At 30.8% G+C, this 18,842-nt stretch overlaps 2 protein-coding genes across 6 annotated transcripts in view; both read left to right on the top strand.

Moving 5' to 3' along the window:
- Positions 1-7,295, top strand: part of LOC111423963 (alkaline phosphatase-like) — a 154,756-nt gene extending 147,461 nt beyond the window's left edge. For all 4 annotated transcript variants that reach the window (XM_023057351.2, XM_023057349.2, XM_023057350.2 and 1 more), the window contains one exon: positions 6,480-7,295. In XM_023057351.2, coding sequence (XP_022913119.1) covers positions 6,480-6,997 — 518 coding nt within the window. In that variant the 3' untranslated portion in view covers positions 6,998-7,295. The remainder of the gene's footprint in view (positions 1-6,479) is intronic.
- An 842-nt stretch (positions 7,296-8,137) lies between these two features.
- LOC111423976 (uncharacterized) lies at positions 8,138-16,764 on the top strand. 2 transcript variants are annotated; one of them, XM_023057366.2, is made up of 3 exons: positions 8,138-8,195; positions 14,482-15,509; positions 15,567-16,764. In XM_023057366.2, exons 2-3 carry the CDS (start codon positions 14,492-14,494, stop codon positions 16,652-16,654), a joined length of 2,106 nt encoding a protein of 701 aa, XP_022913134.2. In that variant the 5' UTR covers positions 8,138-8,195; positions 14,482-14,491; the 3' UTR covers positions 16,655-16,764. The 2 variants fall into 2 exon arrangements, with proteins under 2 accessions (XP_022913134.2, XP_071051225.1); XM_071195124.1 differs by having other exon boundaries at positions 8,140-8,195; positions 14,485-15,509.
- Positions 16,765-18,842: the final 2,078 nt, after the last annotated feature.

Genomic DNA, 18,842 nt, shown 5'->3' with positions numbered 1-18,842 from the left:
ATATATAGAGGTTTTCTTGTTGTTCCCGTTTGTTCGTTTAAGCAGTTGTACATAGGAAAGTTGTTCTTAAATTTGTTTATTTCATAATTTTCTAGGATTTCCATTAGATGTCCTTTATTGGTTTTGTGTATTAAGGTAGCATCTTCGTTATCATTAAATTCGTGTTCTGTATTAAATGTTAGATGTTTTCAAAAATTAGAATTTTGTTTAGTCTTGTGTTCATAAATTCTTTGTCCCAGTCTTCTTCCCGTTTGTCCTATATGTGTTGCTCTACAAGATCTACATTGTAATTTATATATTCCATTGTCGTCCAGTTTGTTAATCTTGTCTTTGTTGTTTATTAGGTGTCTACTCAATGTGTTATTGTTTTTGCTAGTTAATTCCAAGTTGTATTTGTTAAAATTTTTTCTTATTTTCCCATTTATCTCGCCTTGATATTGTTTGGTTCGATAGTTTTTATTTTCTGGTTATTAACCTGGTCTTCTTGGAGAGGTTGAATTTCTGGAGCTTCGCGTTGATAAATTTTTCTATTATTTCTTGTGAGTTTTCGTTATTGTGAGCTACTTGTTTAATTATATCCAGTTCCATTACTATTTTTTCTTGACTCATGTTGGAGGTGAGGGCTCTGTCTATTAGAGAATGGAACGCTGAAAACTTATGGGAATGTTCATGGTGTGACCTGTATGGGATTATTATATTGGTCTGAGTCTTCTTTCGGTATATATGGTATGCTAAGTGTTTGTCTTTCTTTTCTATAGTAAGGTCTAGGAAGTTTAGTTTGTTCATTTGTTCGGTCTCCATCGTAAATTTGATGTTGTTGTGGAGTCCATTGATATATGTGAAAATGTTTTCGATTGTATTATTTTCTGTGGTCTCTATAATAGCAAATACATCATCGACATATCTCTTCCATAGTTTTATGTTTTTGTTATATGGGTTGATTATCTGCTCGTTTTCTAATTTGTTGAGAAATATGTTTGCCATCAATCCGCTCAGTGGAGATCCCATGGGTAGCCCATCTGGGAATGTATAAATTTTTCCTTCAAATGAGCAGAAATTTTGTTCGATGCAGATCGTCTTCAGGATTATTTGTTCTTTCATTTAAAATTCGTTGAATTATCTCGATTGTTTCTCCAGTGGGGATATTCGTATATAAATTTACAATATCGAAAGATACCATTAAATAGTTGTCATGAATTAGTTAAGGTTTAGCATTAATTCTTTTCTATTGGATGTGGTGTGTCTTGGTTTGAAGTCAATGATATCATTGAAAATACGCAACAATATTTTTGCGATTTTATGGGTGCTGGATTCTATGGAGCTTATGATAGGTCTGATGGGGTGTCCCATTTTATGTAATTTAGGCGTAGCATATAATCGAGGGGTTTTAGGATTCATTGGGATCAGCGAGTTGGGTCGTATGTTGAGTTTCATTAGGGTATCTGTAACGTCCTTGATTATCTTTTTTACTTTGGAGTGAAAAGCATTAGTTGGATTGTTTGTTATTAAATTAAAATCAAATGTAACCATCAAATCGTTATCCTTGATATTCCGTTTAATGCCCTTCAATATCTATTCTTCTCTTTTTTGTTTTTTCTGGGTATTGTATCTATTTTTCTTTTTGCTCTTTCCCATGTCTTCTTTGAATAATAGATGTAGTTCTCTGTGAATTTGTTCTTCTTTAGGATGGTTACGTGTTACCGCTTCCAGCTCTATGGCGGTTCTTCTGAGATTAAGTGTTTTGTAGATGGCATATTTTAAGCCTTTTCCCAAAAGTTTTTGTTCGTGTGTTGTGAATGTGGTCTTTGTTAAAAAAGTAGTTCTTTCATGAAATGTATGAGGCACCAAAAATTTGTTCCTTTTCGTTGTTTGTCTGATGTCATTTCTTTTATCTCTTCTTTCCAGTTTTCTTTCCTTTCTTGTCCAATCTCTTGTGAGTGCTTGTTTTTGTTTTCTATGTATTTCTATGATAATTTCTTCTATCTATGGTAGTAATGGATTGTCAGAATTTGATAAATGTTATAAACGCTTATTAATAATATGTTAAAAAATTAATAAAATGTTTAAAAAACTAATTAATTTAGGTCGCATAATTGCGCGCGGTGTGCGTTACGCAATTATCTCTTTTGGTTTTGGTTTTCTTCGACATTTCACCTTACACCATCCATACAATCCCCATGAGATGACAACTACAATGACGATTGATACGCCAATTAACGTTTCGTATCTCCTCATTTACTAATTCTTCTATGGCCATAAGCTGAGAAACTTCATCTCCAGCTTTGATGACCTTTTCTTCAGATAGTTTTGGAATAACCCATGGTCTTTTTATGGTTATATTCCTTGGAAGTACGATGGGGTGATTGAAACTGGCTGGTATGGTAATACTGTTGTCTCTCTTGGGTGCTAATATAATTTTTTTAGTTTTTATAACGCAGTCCTGAGAGATCTGGAGTACACCAGTTGAATTTAATAGTATATCCTCTCGTGTACCAGAACATGTTATAGCGATCTTCTCTGGTTTAGGTGTTATGAAAATCCAAGTTTCCTTCACGTATAAATCTTTCCAAATGATTAAATTTATTGGTGAAAATCCAGGTTTCCTTGATGTATAAATCTTTCCAGATGATTTATTGGGAATTCTTGAATTCCGCATGCTGGCTCATCTTGACATTTATAAATCTCATTGATTCTTCGTGGCTGAGTTGAAAATATAATTGATTGTTGTAATCAATAGCGAAGATTTCGTTTGGAACTTCTAGTATCCAGTATGTTGCATTAGTAATCTTGAGGGGTATAGTATTGACTTTAATAATTTCGAAGTCAATTACTTCTGTCATGGGAAAGTAAGTAAATATCGTAATAAACTCCTCATCTTGTTCCATTTTAAGTTTTATGATAGGAACTTGAAGGATTTGAATATTCGACGGAAGTTTTAAATTTGCTGAGGCAATTATTCTGTGTATGTGACATACAGATCATACAGATCCTCTCTTCCCAAGGTGTAGATGCATCACCTTGGTATAAAATTGAAACTTATTTCCGAAATGATGTTTACAGCTATGTGTTATGATGTTCAATTGATTCACATCGACTTTGGTGAACCAACGATTCATTTCGTTTAACGCAGAAAGTCCTTGGTTTAGTTTTACGCGAAACTTCTCTAGTTGGGCATAAACTCTTCCTTCGGTAGCGTTGAAAGGAATTGCAGACATCATGAATTTACTTTGATGATTTTATGCTTTTATCAAGGTTTGTTGATTCTTTTCTAACGCCTCGATATCTTGGTATACTTCGTTGTTGACGCAAAAAACACTTGTTAATAATCGTCCCAACAGTCGTCTCTTCTGTCTTCTTTGTATAACATTATGTAATCCATCATGAACCAATTCTAGCTGCTTGTTATCTTCTTCCAGATTATGTAGAAGAGTTTCACAATGAGTAGAATGTCCCATTGCAGTAATGTTATCACATAACTATTTGAAATCTCTAAACGCGCCTGCGGCTGTTTCCATATCTTCGTCTATTTTTGTTTGGTTGATCTTGGACTCGATTCTGAATTGTCCTCATTCGCATGTTCCATGTGTTCGATGTACAATCCAGAATGTGGATATTTTAGGTTGTACGTTGCTGTGAACGAACTGAATATGGTGGACCACTCTAACATTGCCATAATCTGAAGGATGGACTTTTATTCGTAGACTGTTATTCGTGCTAATGGCCAACGATTGAGATCAACGATATTTTCTTTGATAATAACAACATCACTTGGCTTGAAATTATCTTGTGGAACTTTCCATTTGTATCTCTGTTGTAACCGACTGAGGTACTCAGTGGACCACGCTTGCAAGAAGTGTTTATTCATTTTTCGAATTAACTTCCATCTCGAAGATAAATCTTGCTCATTTTTGATAGAAAGATGATTGTAGGATAACAATCTACCGATAAGAAAATGTCCAGGAGTCAAAACAGTCGTATCATTCATGTAGTTACTTAAAGGTGTTAATGGACGGGAATTAAGGATGCTTCTATTTGATAAAGAAATGTGGAGAGTTCTTCAAATGTTAATATTATCTCCCCAATGACTCGTCTCAAGTTTCACTCCGGCTTCCCAAATTCCTCCGAAGTAAGGAGCTGCGGGCGGATTAAAGTGCCATTGCGTCCCTTGAGTTGCAAGGCTGTCTTGAAATGACCGATCCTGGATGACTGTTGCAATCTCTGGTTCAGTTTTAAAAACGATTGTGACAGTGTATGTACCGTCATCATTTCTCTTTGTGTTGTTTTGGTAATGATCTTCACAATCAGCATCTTCTTTCGTTTGAATTCTTGGAACTAAAATTTCTTCAATTTCCCAGATCTTCTTTAATTGAGCGTCTTCTTTGACTCGATTTATCATGCTTGTAATTGTAGTAGCTTGTTTCTCTTTCATTATTCCTGATAAAATCCATCCAAACTCTTGAATGACTTTTCTATATTCTTTTGCTCCGATGATAGCATCTATGGGACCAGGAATATTGTAGGTGAGATCAGCTAGGATTTTGTTGTTCCAGTGTTCGTCTGAGGAAATTTGTAGATTTTTGTTTGGTAATGATTGCCTTAGCATAGATAGAATAAGGATAAGTGGTATTGAGGGTAAAGTTAGTCGGAAAATGAGGTAGAACGTTTAGATCCACTTTCCCTTTTGATATCTTTGGTAAGCCGTCTTCCGGCCCAGATATTTTGGCATGTATTTTTTGCCTTGGATGAGCGAGTAATGATCGATAAGTATTCGGAGTTTTTGGGAACTGCCGGAAAGTAGGATTACATTTTTTGTAGATTTAGTGCTTTGGTTAATCTGCTTGTTCTTATATCTATGAAACAACGTATGATGTGGTTTTTGGCAAATATGACATCTTAACGTTGAGTTGCACATGTTGTTTTTGTCGTGAAATAAGTAATTTTTGCACAATTTTTGAGCTTTGATGTGCACTATCCTTTCTGGAATTGTAAGTTTTTTGAATTTCATGCAGAAGTGTATTATGTGGTTTTCTTTACAATATCTGCACTTATTCTTATTGTAAGCTTCTTTTGCTTGCATTGGATTGTTTCGAATTTTTGGTTCAACGATTGCTTTTAGTCTTTGGAAGCGAGTTCTGAGAAAACTTAATAAATCTTGGAAGTCTTGTATTTTATGTGGTTCTTTCAACGACAGTTCGTATTGCTTGTTCGTCTCGTAGTCCCATTTTCTGCCAAATATTCTTCCTATGATAGGACCCTAAGATTCCGTTGGAATTCCCAGGTTCGATATGACTTGGAGACACTCGATTGTTGTGTCGTTCTCTTTTCCCCGTTTTCAGTCGTAGTTGCTGGCAGATCCAAAATCTTGTCCAGTAGTTTTGATAGAATTAATCGGTTGTTTTGGTGACGTTTTTGTAGAAGTGTCCACGCTGCATCATAATTACTATCAGATATTTGCAAATGTTGGATTATTCGACTAGCTTCTCCTTTCAGGTACGTCTTTAAATATTGCATTTTTTTCGATTTTTCTTAGGCCGTAGAAGGTGATCCATTGGTCATAGGATACATCAAATACAGGAAGTTTTATTTGTAGAAGAGGGATAGCAGTGTTGTTCTGAGGGATATGTTGTGTTTCAGAGGAAGGTGAGTAAAAGGTGGGGGATATAAAAAATCCGTCTGAAGGTTGCAACATACATCTTCTTCGAAGTATCGAGCTTGAAATCTTGTTTCTTCTATCTGGATATCTTCTTCCAATCTTGAGGTGCTGTCCATTTGATGTTGAAGTTGACATCGCAGATATTCATAAGTGCTTTTTGTTTTGATTGCACCATTTCCAGTTTTACTTTGTTAATTAGTTTACCCATTTCTTTGATTCTTATTTCCTGCCTTTTTTCTCTGGTTTCGGGATGTTGTGCTTTTTGACACTCTTTTATGAAGCTTAGAGCATCGTTGTAGACTTGTTGTAATTGCAGGTAATAGTTTGAGATGTAATACGAATGATTTTCTTCGATCTTCTTCCAAAGTGATTCGAGAGTGTGTAGACGCTTTTGTATATACTCTGGCGTCTTTCGGATCTCTGAATTTTTTGTCATATTGATGTGTAACTTCTTGATATTTTGACCGATTTCTTCTTGATTTTGGGCATATTAGGTTAATGCCTCAAGTTAAGACTTTAATTTTTTGTTGCTGGTTTCTTAGATTGCTCCAGGATGTTCAAACTCCGGGCAGGCCAGATATTTGAAAAGTGTTTGTGAGAAAATAAACTCCTGGCAAGCCAGATATTTATTTTGGAATAGATTAAACTCCGAGCAGGTCAGACGTTTAATCCAGGAAGGAAGTGAGCATTACAAAGATATCAATAATACTGGTTTATTAATACAAAATTTGGGTTTATATACAGATCTTAATGCTAACTTAACAATTAATTAAGATTAAGATTAAACAAAACAATAAGAAGTAATTAATGCAAAATTTTCTTTTAGGGATGGATAGTAAAGTATCCGACATTGATGGTCAACCCTATTCAACAATCCTTTATGGAAACGGTCCAGGTTTTAGTAACCCAAGGATAATCCCATTAAACACGACAGGATTCGTCGACGATAAGAACCAAGTCCACACTTCAGCCGTACCAAGACAATGGGCTACCCACGGAGGTGAAGACGTCCCCGTTTATGCTTTAGGTCCATTAGCAACAACCCTTTTCACGGGAGTTTTCGACCAAAGTTACATCCCGCACGCGATCGCTTACAGTGCATGTCTCGGAGAGCACCGCTTACGATGTCAGGGTTTAGACAATTTCAGCTCACCGATGACCAATTGCGTCGTACCGGAAGTGTCGAGTGTGTCCGGAGCTAACGGACCAGTTGTAATAGCTAGCAGTGTTATGGCCGATGATGGCGTAAGACAAAAAACTACGTCCAACGAAAGCGATAAGAAAAAAGTCGATTTAAAAATCGAATTGGTTTTAATCGGCCTCTTTAAATTAATTTTAACGTAATGAGGGGCGGGCTTTGATAATATCAGGGTATATAAAAAAATTCTTTTTAATTAAGATTTAAAAAAAATGACTCTGAAGAGATTAAGACTACGTGATTATTATCGAGACTTGTTATTGAAGTGTTAGTGATTTAAAATGGAACTAATATCTCGAAATAAGAAATTGGAATGGAATTAAAAGCAGCTAATCAAATTTAAGGAAAAATAAACTTAAATTACCACCGACCACCGTCGCAAAATTAAGTCGTTAGTGTTGTATGTTCTAAAAATACGAAAATAAAAAAGTTGTATAAAAAGAATGGGATGGGTTTGATTTGATTTAATTTTTTTATGAATTAATTACAAATAAAAAAAAATAAAAATGTTGTGATTAATCATAATTCAAGAAGAAATTAGGTAAGTTAATTTTTTTTAATTCATTAAAGTTTATGGTGGCACAACAAATCAAAAAGAGATAATGAAAAATCCACCCCATCAGTAAATTACCCCCGATTTGAACATTTTAAACCAATTTTACGATTACAAAAACAAAAAGAGCCGTAAACAGATAATACCTCCTCTACCATAACTATGTTAGCCCACGACGGTCAATAATAAAGTATCGCTTATCTCGCTTTGATTTATACCTGGAATGTTCCGGCTCCGGGGTTTATCTAGGCCGTATCTTTCCGGGTGGATGTCGTTGTCGATTCGCGCGCCGCGGTTTCTTTCCAAAGAATTCTATTAGCACCGCCGAGTTAGATATATGGCTTCCATTCTTTAGCGTCTTTTTTCAAAAAATGAAAAAAATAGGGCTAGTTTTACCGGCATGACCCGGGAATTTAGAGCATCGTTGTTCTTTATCGAGGAAAATTTATGCCCGGATTTATTTAGCTTATACCAGAAAATCTGGTAATGGAGAGGAAGGCGAAAATAAAAGTGGAAAGTTTGGAGTAAAATTAAAATTGTTTTTTAATCTTTTAGTTTATTAAAAAATTTAATTCGAAAAGACAATATCTATTGTGATAAGATTTCTTTATATTGTAAGCTTAAAGATAATGTTTTTTATAAATTCTTTTACGCTCGTATCGGGATGGTTTTATCAAAATGCTGCTTATCTGGAACAATAATGATAAGGAATTTCGCAAAAGGTAACCAGGGAATTACATCGTAGTCTATATTTATCTTTCAATCCTTAACAATTTTCTATTACAAAACTTGTAAGTATTTTTATTTTTTAAATTTTTATATCCGCATATTTAAAGGTTTATATTGGGTTTTTATGTTTAATTAATTCTGGAAACCGTATTTTTTGGGAAATTGTTAAGGAATATCGAAACATTATTAAAATAAAGTATCTACTTTTCGAAAAAATAAATATTTAAAAATTTTTAAGAATTAAAATTTTTGTTGATTGATTTTAAAAAATTATAACAAATAGAATCGTCAAAAAATTTTTATGGCATTTACAGAGATTATCAATTAAAGTATGAGCTATTTAATAAAAAAATCCATTTTGAAAAATAACTTTTAGTTTTAGCGATACAACTTTTTAAAGTTGACCATAATTTTGTTGATTTCACCTTCATTTCAGTTATTTTTAATTTGTTATGGAAACCCGATTTCTCGGGATATTGTTATGGAATATCCAGATATTATTACAATAAAGTGTGTACTTTCCAAAAAAAGTATCTGTTCTACGATATCTCTTTTAGTTTTCATGATACAGCTTAATAAAGTCAAATACAATTTTTTATAGTTTGTGAAAATCTAAATTTTTATTGATTAATTTTAAAAATTTGTAATAAATCGAATAGTCGGAAAATTTTTATGGAATTTTGAGAGATTATCAATTAAAGTATGAGCTATTCAATAAACAGATCCGTTTTGAGAAATAACTTTCAGTTTTTGAGATACAACTTTTTAAGTTGGCCATAATTTTGTTGATTTCACCTTTTTTTTCAATTATTTTTAATTTATCCTGAAAGCCCGATTTCTCGTGATATTATTATGGAATATCCAAATATTATTAAAAGACAGTGTGTACTTTCCAAAAAAAGTGTCCGTTTTACAAAATCTCTTTTAGTTCATATGATACACCTTAATAAAGTTAAACGAAGTTTTTAACAATTTGTAAAAACCTAATTTTTTATTGATTAATTTTAAAAATTTGTAATAAATCGAATCTTCGCAAAATTTTTATGAAATCTTGGGAGATAATTAATTAAAGTATGAGCTATTCAATAAACAGATCCGTTTTGAGAAATAACTTCTAGTTTTTGAGATACAACTTTTTAAAGTTGGCCATAATATTGTTGATTTCACCTTTTTTTTCAATTGTTTTTAATTTATCCTGAAAGCCCGATTTCTCGTGATATTATTATGGAATATCCAAATATTATTAAAATAAAGTGTGTACTTTCCAAGAAAAGTGTCCGTTTTGCAAAATCTCTTTTAATTCACATGATACACCTTAATAAAGTTAAACGAAAGTTTTTACAATTTGTAAAAAACTAAATTTTTATTGATTAATTTTAAAAATTTGTTATAAATCGAATCGTCGGAATTTTTTTATGAAATTTTCAGAGATTATCAATTACTCAGTATGAGCTATTCATTAAAAAAATCCGTTTTGAAAAATAACTTTCAGTTTTAGAGATACAACTTTTTAAAGGTGACCATAATTTTGTTGATTTCACCTTTATTTCAGTTATTTTTAATCTGTTCTGGAAACCTGATATCTCGAGATATTGTTATGGAATATCCAGTTATTATTAAAATAAAGTGTGTACTTTCCAAAAAAAGTATCTGTTCTACAATATCTTTTTTAGTTTTTATGATACAGCTTAATAAAGTTAAACAAAATTTTTAACCATTTGTAAAAATCTAAATTTTTATTGATTAATTTTAAAAATTTGTAATAAATCAAATCGTCGGAATTTTTGTATGAGATTTTCAGAGATTATCAATTATTCAGTATGAGCTATTCATTAAAAAAATCCGTTTTGAAAAATAACTTTCAGTTTTAGAGATAAGATTTCTAAAGGTGACCATAATTTTGTTGATTTCACCTTTATTTCAGTTATTTTTAATCTGTTCTGGAAACCTGATTTCTCGAGATATTGTTATGGAATATCCAGTTATTATTAAAATAAAGTGTGTTCTTTCCAAAAAAAGTATCTGTTCTACAATATCTTTTTTAGTTTTTATGATACAGCTTAATAAAGTTAAACAAAATTTTTAACAATTTGTAAAAATCAAAATTTTTATTGATTAATTTTAAAAATTTGTAATAAATCAAATCGTCGGAAAATTTTTATGAAATATTGAGAGATTATCAATTAAAGCATGAGCTATTCATTAAAAAATCCATTTTGAAAAATAACTTTTAGTTTTAGCGACAACTTTTTAAAGTTGACCATAATTTTGTTGATTTCACCTTTACTTCAGTTATTTTTAATCTGTTCTGGAAACCTGATATCTCGAGATATTGTTATGGAATATCCAGCTATTATTAAAATAAAGTGTGTACTTTCCAAAAAAAGTATCTGTTCTACAATATCTCTTTTAGTTTTCATGATATAGCTTAATAAAGTTAAACAAAATTTTTAACAATTTGTAAAAATGTAAATTTTTATTGATTAACTTTAAAAATATGTAATCAATCAAATCGTCGGAAAATTTTTATGAAATATTGAGAGATTATCAATTAAAGTATGAGCTATTCATTAAAAAATCCGTTTTGAGAAATAACTTTTAGTTTTTGAGATACAACTTTTTAAAGTTGACCATAATTTTGTTGATTTCACCTTTTTTTTCAATTATTTTTAATTTATCCTGAAAGCCCGATTTCTCGTGATATTATTATGGAATATCCAAATATTATTAAAAGACAGTGTGTACTTTCCAAAAAAAGTGTCCGTTTTACAAAATCTCTTTTAGTTCATATGATACACCTTAATAAAGTTAAACGAAGTTTTTAACAATTTGTAAAAATCAAAATTTTTATTGATTAATTTTAAAAATTTGTAATAAATCGCATCGTTGGAAAATTTTTATGAAATTTTGGGAGATTATCAATTAAAGTATGAGCTATTCAATAAACAGATCCGTTTTGAGAAATAACTTTTAGTTTTTGAGATACAACTTTTTAAAGTTGATCATAATTTTGTTGATTTCACCTTTTTTTTCAATTATTTTTAATTTATACTAAAAGCCCGATTTCTCGTGATATTATTATGGAATATCCAAAAATTATTAAAATAAAGTGTGTACTTCCAAAAAAAGTGTCCGTTTTACAGAATCTCTTTTAGTTCATATGATACACCTTAATAAAGTTAAACGAAGTTTTTAACGATTTGTAAAAATCAAAATTTTTATTGATTAATTTTAAAAATTTGTAATAAATCAAATCGTCGGAAAATTTTTATGAAATATTGAGAGATTATCAATTAAAGTATAAGCTATTCATTCAAAAATCCATTTTGAAAAATAACTTTTAGTTTTAGCCATACAACTTTTTAAAGTTGACCATAATTTTGTTGATTTCACTTTTATTTCAGTTATTTTTAATCTGTTCTGGAAACCTGATTTCTCGAGATATTGTTATGGAATATCCAGTTATTATTAAAATAAAGTGTGTACTTTCCAAAAAAAGTATCTGTTCTACAATATCTTTTTTAGTTTTTATGATACAGCTTAATAAAGTTAAACAAAATTTTTAACCATTTGTAAAAATCTAAATTTTTATTGATTAATTTTAAAAATATGTAATAAATCAAATCGTCAGAAAATTTTTATGAAATATTGAGAGATTATCAATTAAAGTATGAGCTATTCATTAAAAAAACCATTTTGAAAAATAACTTTCAGTTTTAGAGATACCACTTTTTAAAGGTGACCATAACTTTGTTGATTTCATCTTTATTTCAGTTATTTTTAATCTGTTCTGGAAACCTGATTTCTCGAGATATTGTTATGGAATATCCAGTTGTTATTAAAATAAAGTGTGTACTTTCCAAAAAAAGTATCTGTTCTATAATATCTTTTTTAGTTTTTATGATACAGCTTAATAAAGTTAAACAAAATTTTTAACCATTTGTAAAAATCTAAATTTTTATTGATTAATTTTAAAAATATGTAATAAATCAAATCGTCAGAAAATTTTTATGAAATATTGAGAGATTATCAATTAAAGTATGAGCTATTCATTAAAAAAACCATTTTGAAAAATAACTTTCAGTTTTAGAGATACAACTTTTTAAAGGTGACCATAATTTTGTTGATTTCACCTTTATTTCAGTTATTTTTAATCTTTCTGGAAACCTGATAGCTCGAGATATTGTTATGGAATATCCAGTTATTATTAAAATAAAGTGTGTACTTTCCAAAAAAAGTATCTGTTCTATAATATCTTTTTTAGTTTTTATGATACAGCTTAATAAAGTTAAACAAAATTTTTAACAATTTGTAAAAATGTAAATTTTTATTGATTAACTTTAAAAATATGTAATAAATCAAATCGTCGGAAAATTTTTATGAAATATTGAGAGATTATCAATTAAAGTATGAGCTATTCATTAAAAAATCCATTTTGAAAAATAACTTTTAGTTTTAGCGATACAACTTTTTAAAGTTGACCATCATTTTGTTGATTTCACCTTTATTTCAGTTATTTTTAATCTGTTCTGGAAACCTGATTTCTCGAGATATTGTTATGCAATATCCAGTTATTATTAAAATAAAGTGTGTACTTTCCAAAAAAAGTATCTGTTCTACAATATCTCTTTTAGTTTTCATGATACAGCTTAATAAAGTTGAACATAATTTTTAACAATTTGTAAAAATCTAAATTTTTATTGATTAATTTTAAAAATTTGTAATAAATCAAATCGTCGGAATTTTTTTATGAAATTTTCAGAGATTATCAATTATTCAGTATGAGCTATTCATTAAAAAAATCCGTTTTGAAAAATAACTTTCAGTTTTAGAGATACAACTTTCTAAAGGTGACCATAATTTTGTTGATTTCACCTTTATTTCAATTATTTTTAATCTGTTCTGGAAACCTGATTTCTCGAGATATTGTTATGCAATATCCAGTTATTATTAAAATAAAGTGTGTACTTTCCAAAAAAAGTATCCGTTCTACAATATCTTTTTTAGTTTTTATGATACAGCTTAATAAAGTTAAACAAAATTTTTAACAATTTATAAAAATCTAAATTTTTATTGATTAATTTTAAAAATTTGTAATAAATCAAATCGTCGGAAAATTTTTATGAAATATTGAGAGATTATCAATTAAAGTATGAGCTATTCATTAAAAAATCCATTTTGAAAAATAACTTTCAGTTTCAGAGATACAACTTTCTAAAGGTGACCATAATTTTGTTGATTTCACCTTTATTTCAGTTATTTTTAATCTGTTCTGGAAACCTGATTTCTCGAGATATTGTTATGGAATATCCAGTTATTATTAAAATAAAGTGTGTACTTTCCAAAAAAAGTATCTGTTCTACAATATCTCTTTTAGTTTTCATGATACAGCTTAATAAAGTTAAATACAATTTTGAACAGTTTGTGAAAATCTAAATTTTTATTGATTAATTTTAAAAATTTGTAATAAATCGAATCGTCGGAAAATTTTTATGAAATTTTGATAGATTATCAATTAAAGTATGAGCTATTCAATAAACCGATCCGTTTTGAGAAATAACTTTTAGTTTTTGAGATACAACTTTTTAAAGTTGGCCATAATTTTGTTAATTTCACCTTTTTTTTTTCAATACATCCTAAAAGCCCGATTTCTCGTGATATTATTATGGAATATCCAAATATTATTAAATAAAGTGTCCGTTTTACAAAATCTCTTTTAGTTCATATGATACACCTAAATAAAGTTAAACGAAGTTTTTAACAATTTCTAAAAATCAAAATTTTTATTGATTAATTTTAAAAATTTGTAATAAATCGAATTGTCGAAAATTGTTTATGGAATTTTCAGAGTTTATCAATTAAAGTATGAGCTATTCAATAAACAGATCCGTTTTGAGAGATAACTTTTAGTATTTGAGATACAACGTTTTAAAGTTGGACATAATTTTAACCTTTCTTTGAATTATTTTTAATTTATTCTGGAAACCCAATTTCTCGGGATATTGTTATGGAATATCCAGATATTATTAAAATAAAGTATGTACTTTCTGAAAAAAAATATCCGTTCTAAAATATCTTTTTTAGTTTTTATGATAATAAATAACTTCTAGTTTCTGAGATACCATAATTTTCCCAATGTGAAATACCCAAAAACTATTCAAATAAAGTATCTACTATCTTTTAAATTTAATTCCTACAGATTACAACATAAATCAGAAAAAGCAATCCTCTTACATAAATTAATTTTATTTCCTGATAAGAATTAAACCTTCTTGGAAAAGATTTATTTTACAAAGCCCAACCCCTACATTACTTAAAAATTTAATTAATAAAAAGTTTTCTTTATAGCAGCATAGAAATGGTACAACCCATCTATTTATGTCCATCAACAGAAAACTGTCAATGGGAAGGATTCCAAGAAGATATCTTAAATCATTTCAATAAAAACCACCCGAATTTTTCCTTAAACACAAACAATTTTAATTTGGATTTAAACCAAGATTTTTCCGCAAATTATTTAATGCACTTAAACGATGAAACGTTTCTGATACAATTTAAATATTACGGAGATATCGCGGAGATTCGATTGCGATTTTTGGGAACGGTAAAACGTGCGAAAAGTTTATCGTATCACGTTGAAATTGATAGCGGAAATTTCGCCTTTAATTCAAAGCATCATTCCGAAGGAAACTACAGCTTAATAACGAGAAAAGATGGTGCTGTTTTGGTCGATGTAAGCGGAATTAGAACGATATGCGGAAAGAAGTTGCTCAATAACGTAGTTTGTTTTATAAACATCGAAGGGATGAAAGATGAAGGGTTTGCGATGAATAAATCAATAAGCAGAAGAAGTTATCACGAAAAGAAAGTTTTAGATAGTAAAGTTAGGGAGATTTTTCAAAGAAATTCGAGTTTTCGATCGAGTATTCGAAAAAAAACCATGGATAACATAGAATTTGAATCTAATCAAAAAAAATCGGTTCATTTTGATGATAAAGAAAACGAAGATTTTGTTGAGGATATTCTTGATGATATTATTGATGATGTTGTTGAAAATGATACAGAAAATAAATCTAATATTAATATTAAAAGTGATATAAAAATAACGAGTGAATTAAAAATTGAGGACGGAGTTGTGGTTAAAGATGAAGTTAAAATTGATGAAATTGAAGACGATGAAAATGTCATGGACGATTTTAAAATGAAAATTAATGATGAGTTGAGATTTGGGCTGCGAAACAATGATTTCTTTCCTAACTTTTATAAACCGTTTGATGATTCTTTCTTCGACGAAGACGATGTGTTTTTCCAAGAAAGTTTTCTTCGCGGAAGTCATTCTTCGTTTTTCAGCGAAACAACGAAATTTTCCGAAACCAGTAAGTTATTTAAATTTAACCCAAAAAATTTAAAACGTTCCTTTTTTATTTATCCAGGTAGATTTTCCGAATCAAGCGAAATTTCAGTTAGAATAGGATTAGGATCCATAACGGAACACGAACATGAATATAAATCAGAACATAAGCACGAAGATAAAGAAGACGATGTTTATATTTGCGAGGAGGAAGAAAAACGAGGAACCAAAGAAAACGAAAAAGAGATATTTAAAGAAACCATATTAGAAGAAGATGAAGAAATAAAAGAAAATCAAGAAGTAGTAAATAAATCCGAAAGTAATTCGGATGATAATGTAGAAGAAGAGAATAATGAAGAAGATAAAGTTATAGAAAAAAATGAAACTCCTCAAACTAGCCAAGAATACCAACAAAATTTTGAAACCGAAGAAACCTCTTCAATTCACCCACTTATTTTACGTCCAAAATCATCGAAATTAACCCCAAACCGTTTGAGTAAAGCCGAAATGGAATATTACGAAAAAATCAATTTGATGCGTTGCGAATCGTGCTCAATGATCATGATACCTCCAATCTTTGTTTGTTTAAACGGCCACAGCGTTTGCATTACATGCAAACCGTTAAATTGTTCGTGTAAAAGCGGCGTAACCGACATGAGAAACATCGATTTAGAAGAAATAAGCAGATCGCTAACTCATCCATGCCGCTTTTTAGAAAAAGGTTGCACCGAACTTTATTCTTGTTACGAAATTCGTTTTCACGAGATTAAATGCGATTATTTTTTGTATAAATGTCCTATGTGCGAATTTACCGGGAAATATATGGATGTTTTTCGTCACGTTCGATTATTTCATCCATCATTGAAAATCGTTGATGCGATGGAGTATGCTTTTCCAAAGAATTCCGAGTTTCTCATCGTCAGTAAATACGGGATTTTTTATTGTACTTCGCAAATTTACATTGACACTATAGAATGGAGCGTTGTTTTTACCGGTAGGGAAAAAATTAGCTTTTCATGTCAAGTTGTTATTAAAACTAAAAAGAATTCTAAAGTTTATCATTTAAAACGAAACGGGAATACCTGTAAGATCATTATTCATTTAAATGATTTAAAAAATAATAGGGTTAAAGATAAAAATGCTGTGTTGTATATAAAAACAAATTCGTGATATATTATATTAATAAAAATAACAGTCAGTTTAGTGAGATAAATCTTGTGTTATTATAAATTTGTGTTATTTTCAAAATAAAGTTATAAATAAAATTGATTTCGATGAAATTGTTGCATTCAATTGATTTTGTGTTAACTGAAAAATCCGAATTTATGAGGACCTGAAATCACGTGAAACCACTTTTAATATATCATTCATATACCATCATATCATAATTCGAGTTTCGCGATTCAATACACGTTTGTTCTCCTACTCCGTCCTTTTTGGAAGATTTAGAGCGTTTGACGGCGTAGTTCTGATTAGCGAGTTCCCAAATACAGTGTGTTAATACTCAGATTCCTCTTACCCATTCTGGATATAGTTATTACCCCCCTAACTCATATTTTCAACTGTTCTTTTGAACAGTCTATATTTCCGTCAATCTGGCGCATCGACCATGTTGGTGACTTTCGACTCATTTCTATTCTATCTACGTTGTCAAAAACTATTGAACGTTTAGCTTATTTACAGATTCAGAAATATCTTGAAGAGTTTAATCTAATTAACAAGTTCCAGTCTGGTGTTCGTGAAGGGCATGGTACTACTACAGCACTGATTAAGATCGCCGATGATATTAGATCTGCTTGTGATAAACGTTGTATTACTTTGCTAGTGTTATTTGATTTTAGTAAGGCCTTTGATTCTGTGCACCATGCCCTCCTTCCAGTCCTACCTTTCTTATTGGTCTTTACGTGGCCGCTTGGAATCTGTACTCTCTTCTCCTGTCGATATCAAATGTAGAGTTCCCCAGGGCAGTGTGCTGAGTCTTTTGCTTTTCTCAATTATACATAAATAGTATTAGTGATGGTATATTATACATAAATAGACGCTTTGTTGCTTCTTTAACGATCTCTCTAGCATGCTTGACTGGTCTAGACGTCATGGACTTAACCTGAATCTCATGCTTTAACTTACTCCAAGTCCACTAGTGTCGAGGTGGACCCAGATTCCTCTTACCCATTCTGGATATAGTTATTACTCCCCTAACATATATTTTCAACTGTTTTTTTGAACAGTCTATATTTCCCTCAATCTGGCGAATCGCCCATGTTATTCCTAACCCAAAAATTAAATCTCCGTCCCATGTTGATGACTTTCGACCCATTTCTATTCTATCTACGTTGTCAAAAACTATTGAACGTTTAGCTTCCTTACAGATTTAGAAATATCTTGAGGAGTTAAATCTGATTAACAAGTTCCAGTCTGGTTTTCGTGAAGGGCATGGTACTATTACAGCACTGATTAAGATCATCGACGATATTAGATCTGCTTGTGATAAGCGTTGTGTTACTTTGCTAATGTTACTTGATTTTAGTAAGGCCTTTGATTCTGTGGACCATGCCCTCCTGTTAACTAGGCTTTCTGCTATTGATTTGACCTCTTCTTGTGTATCTTGGTTCCAGTCTTACCTTTCCTATCGGTCTTTACGTGGCCGCGTGGAATCTGCACTCTCTTCTCCTGTTGACATCAAATGTGGAGTTCCCCAGGGCAGTGTGCTGGGTCCTTTGCTCTTCTCAATTTTCATAGTATTAGTGATGGTATCTCGTGTAACTATCATTTGTATGCAGATGACCTTCAACTTTACATTTCGTCAACTATTAACAACCACCAACTATCAACTATTCCAGATGCTTTGTTCTAGTGTACTTGACTAGTCTAGACGTCAGGACTTAACCTGAATCGAGGTAAAACGCAAGCCATTGCATTTGGCACTCGCCCCTTGCTGGCACAATTTAATTCCTTAACTACCCTTCAACTGATGCTTAGCTATATCGTTATTCCGTTTTCTAATACGGTAAAAAATCTTGGTGTGGTAATTGATTCGACGATGTCTTGGCGGCCACAAGTTCAGGGAGTCTGTAAGAGGGTTTACTTCTGTTTTCATACTTTGAAAAAACTTCGCTGCTACCTTCCTCCTGTTGTAAGTCGTAATCTTTGTTACTCTCTCATTTTCTCTCATTTTCTTCAGGGTAAATTGGAAAGACTTCAGAACAATAGTATACGATACATTTTTGATTTAGGAAAGTTTCAGCACATAACTCCATATCGTAACAACTTGCAGATGATGACTTGCCAGAGTCGTAGATCATTTCGTATGCTTACTATGTTATACAAAATTGTCCATACCCGCACTCCTGCTTATTTG

Source organism: Onthophagus taurus, chromosome 3, assembly GCF_036711975.1.
Source record: "Onthophagus taurus isolate NC chromosome 3, IU_Otau_3.0, whole genome shotgun sequence".
NCBI classification, from domain to species: Eukaryota; Metazoa; Arthropoda; class Insecta; order Coleoptera; family Scarabaeidae; genus Onthophagus; species Onthophagus taurus.
This window is presented reverse-complemented; position numbering and strand designations above follow the sequence as displayed.